We start from the raw sequence: 15,676 nt of genomic DNA on the forward strand, positions 1-15,676 counted from the left end.
TGTGAATTGAGAGTAATGTAGTGGTGGGGCAGACACCTCTTAGGAATAGATCTCAATCCATCGGATTGACAAGAAGTGAAGTGCAAGGGGCTGGGGATAGTTGGTGCTATGCGTTACTCGTTTGATATGCTGGGAGGGGAAGAGTCTTACACTGTGTGTGAGGACCTGGCCAAACAGTAGAGACATGCACATGGCCAAAGTACTTGTGTACTCAGTTTAGCTTTTGATTTTCCCTTGCCTCAGTACAAGTGCTGTACTTGAAGGACTCTCACAGAAAAAATCACTGTGGTGACACAGGTTGTGGGTAACTTTTTTCTTTCTTTTATCTCTCATTTATCTGTCTTTGTACCCTAGGGAGCAGACGTGCTTGTTACAGCCCAGAGGAAAAAACCCCTTTTGGTCTTCTCAGTCCTTCCTTGTCTCAAGAGCATTGCTCCCCTTAAGCATTAACTCTCAGTTAAAAGGTTGGTGGACAGGTTGTCCTCTTTCTTGGAGTGCCTTCTTCAAAACAAGATGCATCACAGTGTAAAAGCGATGCTGCCACTTCCAGAGGAGTAGGGAGTGCCCAGAGAAAACACAGCATGTTGGGAAATGGTGCTTCCTGCACTTCTGCTCTGCCTGCTGTGCCGCTCCAAATACGGCTGGCCAGCAGAAGGGCCTGGTCCACTGAGTGCTTTACAGCTCATGTCTGTGGCAGCCCTGCATTTGCTTAGCTGTGTTCACCTTCCTCTTCTCATGAACTTCCCTAGGAGGCCAGTGTCCTTTCCTGCATGAACATTTGCAGCTGATGTGGAGATGACACATCTGCCTGTCAAACCTCTGGACCTTGGGACTCTCCTGAGTTATTGCAGCCAGTCAACTTACTCTGCATATGAAAAACAGATTCCTGCAGGGAATTTGGGGTTCTGAATTATTCCCTTCTTTAATTTATTTTTCTTTAAGTAAATTGAGGGAACTTCAGCTATTCCACTGACAGGAAATGCTGAAGGATATATCTCAAATAATTTGCTCAGATCTCCAGGGCCCGGGGGTTTATGAAAGGTTTTTGCTATAGACTCTCCACCAGCTCTGTGAAACATCTGTTCTGCATTCTGAATGCATATTCCCAGAAGAACTTGTTTTAATAAAATCATCACTTTTTCTGTGGTTAGAAAAATCCAGTGCAATAAAGTTTTTTCTGTGCTAAACAGTTTTTGACCACTGGTTAATGAGGAAGTTAAAAAGCTGTATGTAACATCGTTTGACTTATCATGTTCTTCCAGAAGCTTTTCTGATGGTCACAATATGACAGAGTTCACCAGAACTGAAACTGAAAATGAGTGTTTAATGTTACCTGCACTACTTTGTTTTGTTGATGCTTCATTGTAGACTCTGAAATCTGGTCTCTAAGCTGTGGCTTGTGACTAACATATATATTGGATGAAACTATGAAAGCAGGGTGTTCTAAAGCATAGGTAGGAGAGGTGAAATTGTTAACAATTTTTAAAATGTATTTTTTTATCACTGGGTTGTGTCCCAGCTCTGAAATGGCCTTTTGTCCACAATAAGATATGGTAGAAAAAATCCTGTGGTTTGATCTACCTGAGAGCGAATAATTATGTGCACAGCCAAGTTATTCTCTGCTAAATAAGAAAAATGGGAAAATCTGGCAAAGTCCCAGTGCTCGCTGTGAACTCCTTTGTACTCGGCAAAGGTGATGAATGTATGGGTGGTAGCTACCTCCAAAGTTCAGCTGTGGAGCCATTTCCATGTGTGGACAGGAACCACGGAAAGGAAAACCCAGTGAACATGAAGAGATTCTTCTGCCCTATGTTAGTGGGGTACAAGGGAACTGAAAACAGCACAGTTTTGATGGGATGCTTTGTGCACTCTCTCTTAACGTGTTGTCCTTTATTTTGGTTTCAGCTGAACAACTTGTGCTTCTTTTAACAAAATTGGATTTTCATTTTCCTCTCCTGGAAGAGTGGGATAAACTGCTTTCTTCCCAACAATGCCCCAGCCTGCTGATTTCTGCTTCACTGGACCCTTATTTACCACCTCAGGCTGCCTCTCTAGTTCCTGAAAACAACTTTTCTTTTTTTTTTTGAAAAGCACCTGTTCTTCAGCCATGGTTGCAGGCATGGTGGATTTATCTCATATTTGTGGTGCATTTAAGCTACTGGACTTTTCTTTCAGTCAGCCAAGCTCCCTTGGCAGTGCTGGTCTGTGAGAAACAGAAAAACAAGTTGTTTTACAAGTGCACTCTAGGTAGAAGATGAAATATTCCCAGCCTGGGTAGAGAATCTATTGTGTGTCTCTGCCAGGTCATGTACAGAAACTTAAGTTATCTAGTTAGGGAGTCAAGGAGTCAACCCCTTACTGGGGTTGTTAAGCAGGACAAATTATTGGGAAGAATTAAATTGCAAAAATGTGGAGGTTAAAAGAATGTAGGAGATCTAGTACAACTCTCTGCGTGGAAGTCTGATCTACCAAATTCTGTATCACCCCTAGTAGTGGGAGAAGCAGACAGTGAGGCTGAAGAAAGGTGAGGACTAGTCTAGCACAGCAGCCCATGGGAAGTACTAAGGATGAAAGTGATTTTGGGGGGCTTGTTAATTGCTGGATATCCATTAAAACAGAAAGGTCAATCCTATTTTGCTCATCTCATTGCAGATTGCTGTAAGCGGTAGACCAAGCCTGCTTTTACTGGCTTTCCACAGAGCACAGTGTCAAACTGAAAGTCTCCCTTCTCCTCTTCAGTGTTTCCAATGATAATGGGCTTCAATACATGCATGGGCATTTCATGCTCTGGATCACTAACACTTGAATGTGCTCTGTTCTTGAATGTGACAGAGTAGTCCAACAGAGAGGTATAACTTCAGGAATGTGTTAAGGGGGCAACAGGATCTGCACATTGTCTGCAACCTATATTATTTATTGATTATGGCATATCAGTTACTTATCTTTGTTTTTCTAGGATCCTGCACTAGCCCTCTCTTGGAAAAAGTCAGAATAGGGCTAAATGTCTGTAAAGTCACTTTAATCTTTGGATTATGTTTAGGCATCATGATGATAAGAAACAACTAAAAGCTCAAGTGAATCAGAACAGGATCTTCCAAACTTTTCATGTTTGATTCCAAAACACCCATGTGGGAGAGACGGCTATGGGTGCTCCCTGTCTGTATGAGTGAGATTAGTAATGTTTGAAAATATCCGGTATATCTGCACACCCATATCTGGCCTTTGTGTAGTGCTCTCCCTTTTCATCAGCTACAATAAGACAAAATATGCAAAGATGTTGTAGATTTCATTAGTCACACTAGTTTATTCAAACTTCTTCTTTGCATAAGAAACCAAGGCCTGCACTGATCTCTGGGAAAGAATGTGCTCCCAGCTTGGAAAAGCAGTGTGCGCAAATGGCACTGCGGCACGGCAGAGGTCAGCAGCTCGGGCACAGGAGAGGGGCCCGGCTCTAGGGTTTGGTGCCATCATTTGCAATTCAATCCCATACAGCTCCTTCTTAGGAGAACAATTCACTAAATACAGAGTTGTTCTTTTTCCCTAATTCACCATATAATTCACCTCCCAAGTTCAATTAAGAAGCAATCTGTTTGTGACTGGAAGCAAACTGCATTTATTTAGAAATACAAAATTATCCTTTGCCTCAGCAAAGACTGCATGCCTTAATAATTCTGGTGATGAATGGCTAGTTGGGGTTTCCTTTAAATGGAATGGGATATTGTGTGAAGAATAGCATACTTGCCGGGGGGTGGGGGTGATGAGAAGTCCTGGGGATGTAAAATTTAACTGAGAAGAGGAACTTTTGTTGAGCTTGGGCTTAAGGAAGTGACGAGGTCTGGGCATGAAAGAAAACAAAGGGAAATCTTAGGATGGGACATTGAGGCTGGAAAGGAGTGATAGAGTTCAGAGCAATCCATCTTGTTGAATCAGGCTTGTTTCTGTTCACACATCTAGTGGCTTTTGTCCAGTCAAGCTCTGTTAAACTATAGCACTTCCTTTGGGAGACAATCCCCTGATTTACTATGTCTCTGGGACCAGGAAGCCTTAACCTATAGCCAGCTGACAGTCTGGGCATTTTATTTTATTCTGGTTCATTTTGTTGCCGTCTTTCATCATCACTTTCCTGGTATTCTAATTAGTTATAATAGTATAATGTTGCAGATTTGATCCTTTCAGTCCTTCTCCAAGGTGTCATGCATGTACATTTTGCCCTTGGAGTGGCTGGAGAAGGATTTGCAAGAAGCCAATTCCACAGCAAAGACAAGTTTTCTAGCTGGCAAAGCAAGACTGGTTCAGTGCCTGGAAGGTGTCCAGCTGTCTTGAAAGTGAGACATCCTCTTGGAAGTGTCCACACCACATCCAGCAGCGCTGGGTAACAGTATCTTCCTTTCTGCATGTGGTGGTTTATCATGCTCTTTGTGCTTTACCTTGCCACCAAGACTGCATAAACTTGCCTTGCATTTAATACCTCTACAGAGATCAGCTCATTCAGCCTCCCTTCTGATCACAGAGGTCCCAGGATACCAAGATAGGGAAGGAGGAAGAGAGATAACAGTGGTCGTATCAGCACCACCTTCTTAAGGCTGCAAATGTAGTCAGTGCAAGTTTTATTTATCTGTTATACATCTTACTGTTTCATGTGTTTGCTCACTCACCTTAGGCATCATTTTTGAGTTTTCCTTCCTACTACAGTCACCATGGAGAGCTTCCCTGCCAAAGAGATTGTAGTTGGTTTTCCATGGTGGGTCTGTGACTGTCCAGTGGCTTGCTGCCCAGGTTTCCTTTGAAATAGAAGTGTGAACAAGTTATTATTTGTTCTACTCAGTTTCTGGAAGGGGATGACATTTTAAATCTTCTTCTGTGGCAGAATGGGTGCAGTATTAATGGAAGATCCTGTTTTTACATCATAAAATCTGAAAAACTAAAATCAAATACTGGTCTATTGACAAGTACTGCAGTACCTTAGTGGTTAAAAGACTGGTAGGGGCTATAGACAGGGGACCCTGTCTCCCTTGTCTAGCAGTGTGATTTCACTGGTGGGGAGAGGAAGCAGCAGTGCTCTCTGGAGGAAAGGAGAAGGTTGGGCACAGTGCTGGTACAAAGATGCCATGGAACTGATGTGGTTTCTGTGCCCAATAGCTGTAACATCAAGCAGTCAGATCCCTCCCTCAGCTTGTTTGTGTCTTGTGCATCACGGTGACATCATGAGTTGGTTTTTCATGGGGACATGGGAAAGCCAGGCAGGAAGGCAGTCAGTGTGGGACAAACCAGTTTTGTTTTGGTGACTGAGCTGGAGGAAAGAATGTCCATGGACAAGCTGGGGACCTCTGTGTGCCTGGCAGGGCTGTTGCAAAAGAGAGGGGTATTTGATGCTGGATGAAGGACAAGAAATATCCAGGGACTAATAATGCAGTTCTTGCTGCTTTGGTAGCCAGTATGTATTAACGTCACAGAGAAAGACTTTTCAGATTAAAATTAATTCAGGCCAGATGTACTGAGTTGATAAGAGTGTATTTGTATGAATGTAGATCATTCTTTGCCTTGACAGTGTACCTTTTTTAATTTGAAATTTAATAGCGGTAATTACTATTGCTACCATCCTTGTATAGTTCCTGTTCTCAGTAAATCTCCGTGAAATTAGCCTTCCCTAGAAGAGACTTTCTGTCTATTCAGCATATGCAGAAACTAATGAATGGGATGGTAATGAGTTGCAAGGTGTCACTGCTGGCTAGAAACAAATCCAGGAAAAGAGCACAGCCTTATGAGGCATTTAATCCCTGCTCCCTGTACAGGGAAAGCAGAAAATTTCTGTGGCCAGCAAACCCCCACATGGCATCACTGATAGCTGCTGTCCTTTCCACATCACAGCTCTGCCAGCCAACTCACCAGAGATATCTCTGCTCTTTTTTCCTTTTCAGGAGGCCTGGAAGAACAGTCTCTTGTGTCAAGTGAGAATGCCAGTTCAACCGATCATAGTAACAAGGCAGTTAAAAAGGGTAATGTGGTACCCCACCCAGACCTTTGGGTATCTTTTATTTACTTTTTTACCCCCTCTAAAAACATATTTTGTCCTGTTATTTACATGTGTGCGCCTCTGTGCCTGGAAGAACAGCCCTACTCAGGCATCTGCATTTGTTGCTGTTGGTGGACTCTCTGAAAGGGTGGGTTTGCCTTGTATAGTGTGGTGGCTTGACCCCAGCCAGAAGCCAAGCACCCAGTCACTATTCCCTTCCTTCAGCAGGATAGATGAGAGAGCAGGAAAAGCAAAAGTGAGAAAACCCATTGGCTGAGATAAAGACAGTTTAATAAGTGAATGAAAGAGAAAAAAATAACCAAACCAAGTGATATAAAGACAACTACTCATGCCCATCCACAAGCAGCTCCTGCTAGAAGGACATGTCAGGCCTCTCCAAGGACCACTGCAAATTGATGTTGTTAAAGGCTGAAAATTTTATCAGGAATTTGGAGCAGTCAAGAGCTGTTGCAGGACTGCTACAGAGAGTTTGCTCAAGAAGGTGTGTTACTGGCAAGGGATGGAAGCATTGGTGATACAGAAATGTGGACCCAGGGTCCTTTGTGCAGAGCTCCTGATGCCCCAGGCACGGGAGAGCGTGGGGCAGATAACTCCTCGTTTGGCTTTGCTGGCAGGAGCTGTCTGTGTGCAAATCCATTGAGATTTTGGGCAGCCCCAGGAGCAGCTTGTGAATGGAAGACAAGACTCCTTCTGTCTTGAGATCCTCTCTCTTCTTCTAACTGTAGCCCTCGTAATGCCAGTGCCTGGTACCAGCAGGACCAGATGTATGCGAAAAAGGGGAAGGTGGTTCTTTTGCTGGGAGAACCCCCAGCCTCAGAGCATCTGCCTTCCAGGATCCAGCAGCTGGCTTAGGGATGGGGCAGCTTCTGAAATGCCAGGTACGGATGGCATGCCAGGGAGATGCTCAAGTGGAAGAGGAACAAAAGGCAAATTCCCATCTTTGTCCTGCAGCTCAGAGCAAGATCTTCAGCAGGAAGGGTTGGACTTGGTAAAGCAGGAGAGAGGGTTTAAAGTTCATTCTTTTCATCTCCCTGCACTGCCTGAATTTCCTTCCCATTGTTTTGATCCCCTCAGCCTTGACAGTAGTGATTTGCTTACCGCTGCTTCAGCTGGAGGGATGAATGGGAGAAGAGGCTCTCAGCCGGGCCTCTAGTCACTAGAGGAAGGTCTTAGCAGGACTTGTGCTTTTTCATAATCCAGCAGCCCATGTCCCTGACTTTGGAGGCAAAGCTGTAGCCAGTCTTTCTGATTTACATACAAATCACAAGACCACAACAAGAGCTTGGATCTTGGGCTTCAGAGAGGTTCACCAGCACTGGGGAGCCACCATCAGCAGTGCTGCCCCTCAGGGTGACAGGAAGTTCACCTTCGTGTGACCCTTTAGGCCAGCACTCTCTCAAGGCATAGCAACCCCTGTGCTCTGTTATTCCTTTGCCCACATCCAGATAATGCGTTGGCTGTGCAATACAGGCAGCTCTTCTAAGAAGTGGTGTGTCTACACAGTCCTTACACATGCTAGTAAAGCCCAGCTGGACTATGGCTGCTTTGAGGGTTTGAGTTGCCCATGGCACAGGGGGCAAACAGCCAGGAAGGGTGGGGGGTGAACAGCCAGGAAGCTTTGAGTAGAGGATATTTTCTTTGGGTCAGACCTACGTCACATTAAAGGTGCAACTCACGCAGGCACAACTCTATGTAAGCAGAGCTGCAGCAGCACAGATGCAGGGCAAGGTACAAGGTCTGCCTAGAAGCCTGTGTGAATCCTCTTTAAGGCTTTAAGACGAGCACTGAACACCACACAGCCAGGGCTCCTCTACCCTTTATGAAAAGAAATGAGGCATGTTCTGCTTTCCCTTTTGTATTTTTGCTCCTTTTCATTACAATGAAGAGAATCAGCATGGATGGAGATTTGTGCCTCAGCTTTTCCATCCTGAGCATCCCTCCTCCAGCAGAGACTGTCTGATCTTTGCAGATTTCCAAACCACCTGAGACCTGCTATGTGAAACCAAAGTAATGCTTTGAGTACAGGTTTCAGTGTAAGAGGTCTGTCACCTTCTTCCAAGGCCAACTCAAGTGAGTAGTTGTTGCTGTTGTGAAGTCAGCCGTAATAGAACAAATCTCTGCAGATCTGGGTGAGTAGGGCATGTTGAGAATGTACAGTGATGCCTGGGCTTGTTTGATCCCTACCTCCTGTTCTCCTTGTTTAAGTACTGTGTCCCCATATAAGAAGTTGCTGTTGCAGAGAGAGTGAGTGGCTAGAGACAGGAAAGGATGTCCTTTTACACCTTTATGGGAGAATGGGTTTGGCATAGTGCATATGGAGGCTCAAAGACAAGAAGGGTCAGTTTTCTACAGATTAACTGTCTCTAAGTCCCAAAGAAATCACTGGAAAATCTGGCTATCACTTCTGGTTTGGTTTAACACCTTGCTTTTTCTTTTTATATTTTTTCTGAAGCTCCAGGGTACTACCTGAGGGCTACAGGTGGAACTAAAGAGAATTTAAATGGTATTGCCATTTAAATGTCTTGCAGACAGCAGGCAAAACACAACGCTTGCAAGGAGCCCGAAGAGGAAGGAATATGAAGATGAGTCTGGGATGGATACACACTCGTCTCCCAGAGTGCGCAGGGCAACCACATCCAGGGCTGAGAGAATCTGGCCAGGCGGGGTCATCCCCTATGTGATCGGGGGAAATTTCACTGGTCAGTAGTGAAAATATTTTTCCCTGTTTGCTCAGGGGTGTGTGTCTCCAAATGTGTGGGAAATCGCTGGAGCAGTTTTCCCACAAATTACTTGGATCCTTGGGAATCTCTGTCCTGAGGTAGAAGGGGCATGTGGTTGCACAAGGAACTGTTGGAAAACTTGGCTGTTCCCATATCCAGATTGAAGTCCATTAGAGATTTTCCTGAAAGGCAGGCCTTCACTGTTTACTCTTCTTGATTTCTATTTCAGGAACCCAAAGAGCTATCTTTAAGCAGGCAATGAGGCACTGGGAGAAGCACACTTGTGTGACGTTTGTGGAGAGGACTGATGAAGAGAGCTTCATTGTGTTCACGTACAGAACATGTGGGTAAGTGATGAATGCGTTCCCTGCAGCTGTCTGTATTGCCAGCAGTGACAAATGGCTTTGACCAATGGCTACATTAGAGAATCTATCACAAAGATGCAGTTGGTCACTTCCAGTAAGGATTGCTAGGATTTTTTTAGTATTTGCTCAGAAAGTGCTACATCTTTCTGGGTTCTTTTTCCTGGTATAACATTTAAGAGTGTATATGCATTTTTATAGATATACACTCTTTTCTTTATGTTTTCGTTATGCATACGTGTAAGTATGTGAGTACAGTGTATGCAGCTGCTGGCCTGTCCTGAACCCTGCCAGATGCCACCCTGTGTTCCTGTGTTTCAAACTTCCTCAATTCGCTGATGTGCTGCATGGGTTTGTGTGTTCTCTTTTCCAGATGTTGCTCATATGTGGGTCGACGAGGAGGGGGCCCTCAGGCTATATCCATTGGAAAGAACTGTGACAAGTTTGGCATTGTGGCTCATGAGCTGGGTCATGTGGTAGGATTCTGGCATGAACACACACGACCTGACAGAGACCAGCATGTCACAATCATCAGAGAGAACATACAGCAAGGTGAAATTGCACTTCAGGTTATTCCACCTGGCTTTTGGGTGGGTAGAAACGTTTCTTGCTAGACCAGGGTGGAAAACCCTGGTGGTCTCTGAGCTGGGATGGAGAAAAACAAATATTGCTAGCCATTGTCTAGAATAAGGGTCAAAATAGCTGGATGACTAGACATTTTGGACCTCCATTTGGAATTGCTAGAACATAGGACCATATCCTTTTCATTTCAGGCTCCCAGAGGTAGAAGTGTTTTGGTTTTGTTTTTGTTATTTTTAACCTCTCTTAAAGTGATTTGTTTCTGTTCCTTTTTGTTTGTCATCACAGGTCAAGAGTACAACTTTTTAAAGATGGAAGCTGGGGAAGTGAACTCACTAGGAGAGACCTATGACTTTGACAGCATCATGCACTATGCTAGGAACACATTCTCCAGGTGATAATCCAAGGTTACATGTCTTTAGGACTACTTTTGGTAGTTGTGGTTGACTCTAAGGGATAAGTAGAGCTTAGAATCTCTATGATCTATTGTAGAGATATGTGGCAGTAGAGGTATGCAGCAGTGAGCTCTGATGCATTGCAAAGCATGAAAAATATTTGAAAAAGCAAGGTGGGTGCAGTATTGTGGACTCTTGTTTTTCTCTTCCCACTATATTCACTCAGTAATAATACTGGTAATCTCAGAGATCTTCCAAAACCAAGTTAACATTCTTTGCAACATTTCCAGGCAGCAGATGTGTATCTGTGTGTGTGCCTGCCCACGTGCAAGGTGGGTAATGCTAAAACAAGCTTTGAATGTCTTGGTTGTCCAGCTTATGATTTGGAGTTGCAGTATTGCCTTCAGAGTCTCCAGTGGCTGTGCCAAGGGAAAATCTAATTCTAGATCATGATCTTTAATGATTTAGGGTTTTGTTGTTGGTGGGGGTTTTTTTTGTTTGTTTGTTTTTGTTGTTTTGGTTTGGTTTTTGTTTTGTTTTTGGTTTTTTGTTTTGTTTGTTTGTTTGTTTTTTGTGTGTGTGGGGTGTGTGTTTTGTTGTTTTTTTTTTTTTTTTTTTTACCATTTATGCATGTTCTTTAGATCATGGCCTCTGCAGCTGTGTGGTTCTCTGTGACTGGGTTTTTCATGGAGAAGTTATCAGTACTGTCCCAACTAACTGTCTAACTTCTGCAGAGACTTATTTGCCCTTGACTACCATCTCATTCCTCCAGACGAAGCCCATTTTCTGATCAGACTGCTCTACTGGATAGAGAGGTGAAATAAACATAGTTATTTATGCCCTCGATTTGAAATTAGAGGTACTGGATGATCAGCTTCATTTTGCTGCATTATTTGGAGTTTTTTTTCAAAAATCCCTCTATTGTTCTTTTCTAAGAGCTCTCTAACACTACATACTATGAGTAAAAGGATTGGAAGGCAGAGTGGAAATATTCACATTCTTGACAACTTTTGTTTCAAAAAATAAAAGGTGTCTTTGGGACTTTTTAAATTTTCTTGCTTCCCAGTTGTATGAAAGGGCAAAGCCTGTTGTTTGGTTCTTTTCTTTCTGGAGCTTCACATCAACCAGAAAATTATCACTGCTACTTGTTCTGGCAGGAGGAGATGGTGACTGGGCAAGGGTGTCTTGCAGCCTCCAGAGATTTCTTTGGATCAGACATCCAAAGCAAACAATTTTTCTTCCCTTGAGTCATCTGCTGGACCCTTCCAGCATTTGCTAAACTCTAAATGGTTAGAATTGTCTTGCACAAAAGCAGGATTAAGTTATTACCCCCATTTATATTGTGGATGTCTTTGAGGCTGTGTCTGCTGAAAACCAGGGTCCTTCAGAGCACTGCTGGGCCAAAATGGGATAAAAATGGCAAGAGACCTTCTAAATTTAAATTGGTGCTTGATAGGATTTTTCAGTCTGTTTTCTTTAAGTCCTTTGTTTCTGTGACCCACCCTCACCCCAGTAGCAGTCTTTGTGCCGTAATTGAACTGAGCACTAAGTCCCTCTGTGGGCTAATTGTGCTCTCACCAGAAATAGGCAATGCTGGGAACAGGCTTTTACTTTACCAAGACCTGCCTTGACATCTGCTCCCGTAAGGGAACAACACTTTGACCAGTCAGTAGAGATTGGTGGGTGTATGCACATCTCCTACCCACCTTACTGAACTCTGTGAGTGCTGGCCAGTTGCAACCCAAGCTGACAAAAGCACAGAGCCCATAAAGATATTAAGCTCCAGCAAGATTCGTTAAGATCAGTGGGTAGGAGAAACTCCCTGTGTGACCCTGCAAGGGAGGGGCTGCAGTGGGAGTGTTAATACATTAGGACATCAGGAAGCCCACGTCAGAAGATGGTATGAGCACCTGACCAGCAAAGATGGGATGCGTGAGTGAGGAGCAGGGGAAGGGCACAGAGCCATGTCTGTGACTTACTCTCTTGTAGCAATTCTTACCTGACATTTAGCACAACCTTGTTGGTTTTGACTTCTGCCAGTATTGATAGCAAATCATACAGTGTTTGCCATGGGCAAATGCTGCTGTAACTCCTGAGCCTTTTTGTTCTAAACTTTGTTGCTAGGACAGAAAAGTACAGTTTTTCTGAGACACAGTCAGTCCTAGCAGTGGAAATTATTTCCAGGCATACTTTTGAGAATTGCTGTAGGAGTCAATCCTCCTTCTCATTTCAACAGCAAAACACTTTCCTCATTTGCGTCTGTGGCTGAAAGGAATAGGAGTGTGGCACGAGAGACTGTAATGACAGCAGTAATAGGAGTGTGGCACGAGAGACTGTAATGACAGCAGTAATAGGAGTGTGGCACGAGAGACTGTAATGACAGCAGTAACAAGTTTTTACCATGGGAATTTCTGTTCTTATCTGTATCAAAAAGTTGCCTGTTTTGCAGAATGTGGCTGCAGGCTTTTATTTCCTAGTGCATTCCTTACAGACGTGGCAGCAATCTAAACTGAATATTGCTGTCTCATTAAACAATTTCTTTTACAGCTGTCAAGGTCCATAAATGGCAGCTTAGCAAGAAGAAAGTTTAAACCTCCACAGAGCCCTAAGCAAATAGTAGGTTACCTTAATTTACTAAGCTGCTTGCCAGTAGAAATGGCAGCACGTCTGGAGTTACAAAACAGGACACAGGTAGCACTGCCTGCATGTCAAGGAACATCTTCTTGATGTATTTGCAAAGCACCATCCTGATCCTGCACAAGATGTATATATACACATCCTCCAGGTTTTACTGCATTGCCTCTCTTCTGCACATGGGGTATAAATAGAGAGTTTGAACAAAAGGTAGCTGTCTGCAACTAGGTCCTTGAATATCTGCTTCCTTGAGTGTTGTTTAAGCACTTGTATCTATTGCCCTGTCTATTGGGGCATGAATGTTTAGCATTTATTGAGATCAGTTGATAATTTCATAACATTAGCATGGCACTTTACACATTCAGAGTACTAATGACTAATGCTAATGACTCTTCTGAGTCTCTTCTCAAGCTCTGTTGTTCTTAGCTGGCAGGAATGGTGGGGTTGTCATGCTTGACTTACCACTGCATAGGGCAGCTAATACATGTGCTGCCCATGCCTGGACAGCAGGAGAATGGGGCACCAGGATTCCTGTGTTCTTTTCCTGCCTCTGGGAGGGGAGGTTAGGTATCGTATTCAAGAGTGATTCTGGTGGTAGACTTCCTGAGCTGCTCTGTTTAATATCTGCTTGGTGTTTCTTAATTTGTGAGTCAAAGTATTTGTTCTTTTAGAGACATTCACCAAATGTGCAACTTAACATTCTCTAAGTGTTGTTAAACAGATAGGGTTTGGGTGGACAGCATGGGACTTCTAGAACATGTGTGGTTTGGCCAGACAGACTCTCTCTCCTCTGTTCTCGGTTCTTCTAATGGTAAAATGAGAAGAACTGTATTTACTGCTTCATAATTGGGAGTCACGTTCAGCAATACTTGTGAAGGGAGTCCAAAATTCAGTTGGAGAAAAAAGCAAACCAAAAAATCTTACTGCCCCAGCCTAGAATACAGCCTTCTGAAAGAAAATGGCAGGTAATAAGGGTAATTTGAGGTTGTGAGTTGTTTGCACTGTGTGAGCAATGCCCTAGGTGTATGCTATGTGCAGAAAGCTGAGGGCTGTGAGTAAACAGTTGTGAGGGCTGGAATGGGAAAAAGAATTAAAAGTTTGTGTGTGCAAGCAGTGTTTTTTCTGTTAAACTCTGTCGTTCTTCCCTGGGTTGACCTTGGAAATCTGCAGAAATCATTTCAGAGGCCACACAAGTATGTCCCTGCCAAATGCCAAGTTCTTCTGTGAACTCCTGAGGAGGCTTGAAAATGTACTTTGAGCAAACTGACCTGTTTCTCTGTTTGTGGTGTTTCTGGAATTAGAAGATTTATTTTTAATACATAACCTTCAGTAAATTCAGCCCAAGGTATGTAGCTGGCATGTAGAATACCAGGCTGAATTTATAAATCAAAATTTGATGGACTCACCTCAGATCTTGTAAGTACCAATTTTGGTGCTTATCAGGAATTTTTCTATTTTGGGAAAAAACCAACATCTCCCATGCAAGAATTGATTCCAGTTTTTAAAACTCCCCCCTCTTTCCTACCCAGGACAAGTATGTTTCATAGAATGATATTTTCTGTTCAATAATACTGACTGCAGATCTGGATAGCTGTGATCCAAATACTCTGCATGCAGTATTTACTTAAAATTAAACCAATGTGAAAAAACTCCTCTAAAACTCCTTCTCAGGGCTCTTACACAGCTGAGCAGCCCAATGAACAGAATTAACTGTACTTAGTGCATAACCCATACTTGAAAACTCTTGTATCAGGATTAGGCAGCACTAAAATTATTGCTTCTGCCCTGATTTCCCGTTGGACTCTACAGGCAGTTGTATCCTGTCCTTCAGAAAGAACAGTCTGCCTCACTGAAGCTGATGCTGCAGTTTAAGCTCACTGTTAGCTTTGGTAGCCCCAAGCCTGTTAGTCATTCAGGGGTGCAGTGAAAGTGTTCCTGTGGACTGGATAGCCTGCCTGCAAGAGCTTGGACTTCACCAACCTGGAGTTTGGGTTTCTGTCTCACTCCCTCCCTGAAGTCCTAATTCTCCCTTGGGGAGTCTCTCTTGCATGCATGCTCTTGCTTGGATGCATGGAGTGCATTTTGATAGAAGTGAGGGCTGAGCTTAAATCCTTCACTGGACTGAGATCAGAAGTAAAGAGTTCCTGAGTATGAAGCACATGGAAGAAATAGTAGCAAGTAAAAAGAGGCAGACACAAGTGGAGTTACTAGCTTGGAAACTTGTGCAGAACAAGGGTAGAGCACTTGATCTTTTTCTCTTGTTTGTGGCAGGCCCAGTCACTGCCAGCCCAACCTCATCTGCTACTAACTCCCCTTTCCCCTCCTCCTTTGGCTTAAACATCCAATCTGTGCTTGTGCTGAGCCAGATGTGCCATGAACCTTCTGCAAGAGTATTTAATTGCTTTTTCTGATTTATGGCAAGGAATGTGTCCATACTCAAACAGAGGCAGCAGCAATCTTGGGAGATCAAAGAGGAATTTACTGGCTTGGCAGACTTGGCTGTACATTTGGAAGCTGTCTGCTGTAGTGAAAAGGCTGTCTCGAGACATGCAGTTATCACAAGTTGTATCACTCTTACTTTTTAGTGTGGGATAGAGGGTCAGGGGGATGGGGTGTGGAAGGCCTGCTAGGATTATGTTCTGTGCATCGTGTCATTGTCCCTACTTCACTGCTCTGTGTCTCTCTGTTCTTCCCTTTAGAGGGGTTTTCCTCGACACCATCCTCCCCCGTCGTGACGATAATGGGGTCCGGCCAACTATTGGGCAGCGTATTCGCTTGAGTCAGGGAGACATCGCTCAGGCAAGGAAGTTGTACAAATGCCCAGGTAAATATGGCTTGTGGAGATGGCTCCAGCTTTATTGTGGACATATGGTTTATCTGGAAGGCATTGTAGTTCAAGAGCACCTTAATGATCCCTTTGAGGAAAGAGACTCTGGAAACGTAGACTATCAA

The 15,676-nt window shown here is 43.7% G+C and overlaps 1 protein-coding gene across 2 annotated transcripts in view; it reads left to right on the forward strand.

Annotated features, from left to right (window-relative positions):
- TLL2 (tolloid like 2) overlaps nucleotides 1-15,676 on the forward strand; it is an 87,503-nt gene that overhangs the window by 43,188 nt on the left and 28,639 nt on the right. Inside the window, exons 3-8 of one of the 2 annotated variants that reach the window (XM_050305322.1) lie at nucleotides 5,919-5,996; nucleotides 8,563-8,733; nucleotides 8,984-9,101; nucleotides 9,490-9,668; nucleotides 9,984-10,089; nucleotides 15,424-15,548. In XM_050305322.1, the coding sequence (XP_050161279.1) occupies nucleotides 5,919-5,996; nucleotides 8,563-8,733; nucleotides 8,984-9,101; nucleotides 9,490-9,668; nucleotides 9,984-10,089; nucleotides 15,424-15,548 (777 nt within the window). Of the gene's footprint in view, nucleotides 1-5,918; nucleotides 5,997-8,562; nucleotides 8,734-8,983; nucleotides 9,102-9,489; nucleotides 9,669-9,983; nucleotides 10,103-15,423; nucleotides 15,549-15,676 lie in introns of those variants that run through there. The other variant, XM_050305323.1, reaches the window with a different exon arrangement.

This window comes from Myiozetetes cayanensis, unplaced genomic scaffold (assembly GCF_022539395.1).
Source record: "Myiozetetes cayanensis isolate MyiCay16 unplaced genomic scaffold, myiCay2020 scf10, whole genome shotgun sequence".
Lineage (NCBI taxonomy): Eukaryota > Metazoa > Chordata > Aves > Passeriformes > Tyrannidae > Myiozetetes > Myiozetetes cayanensis.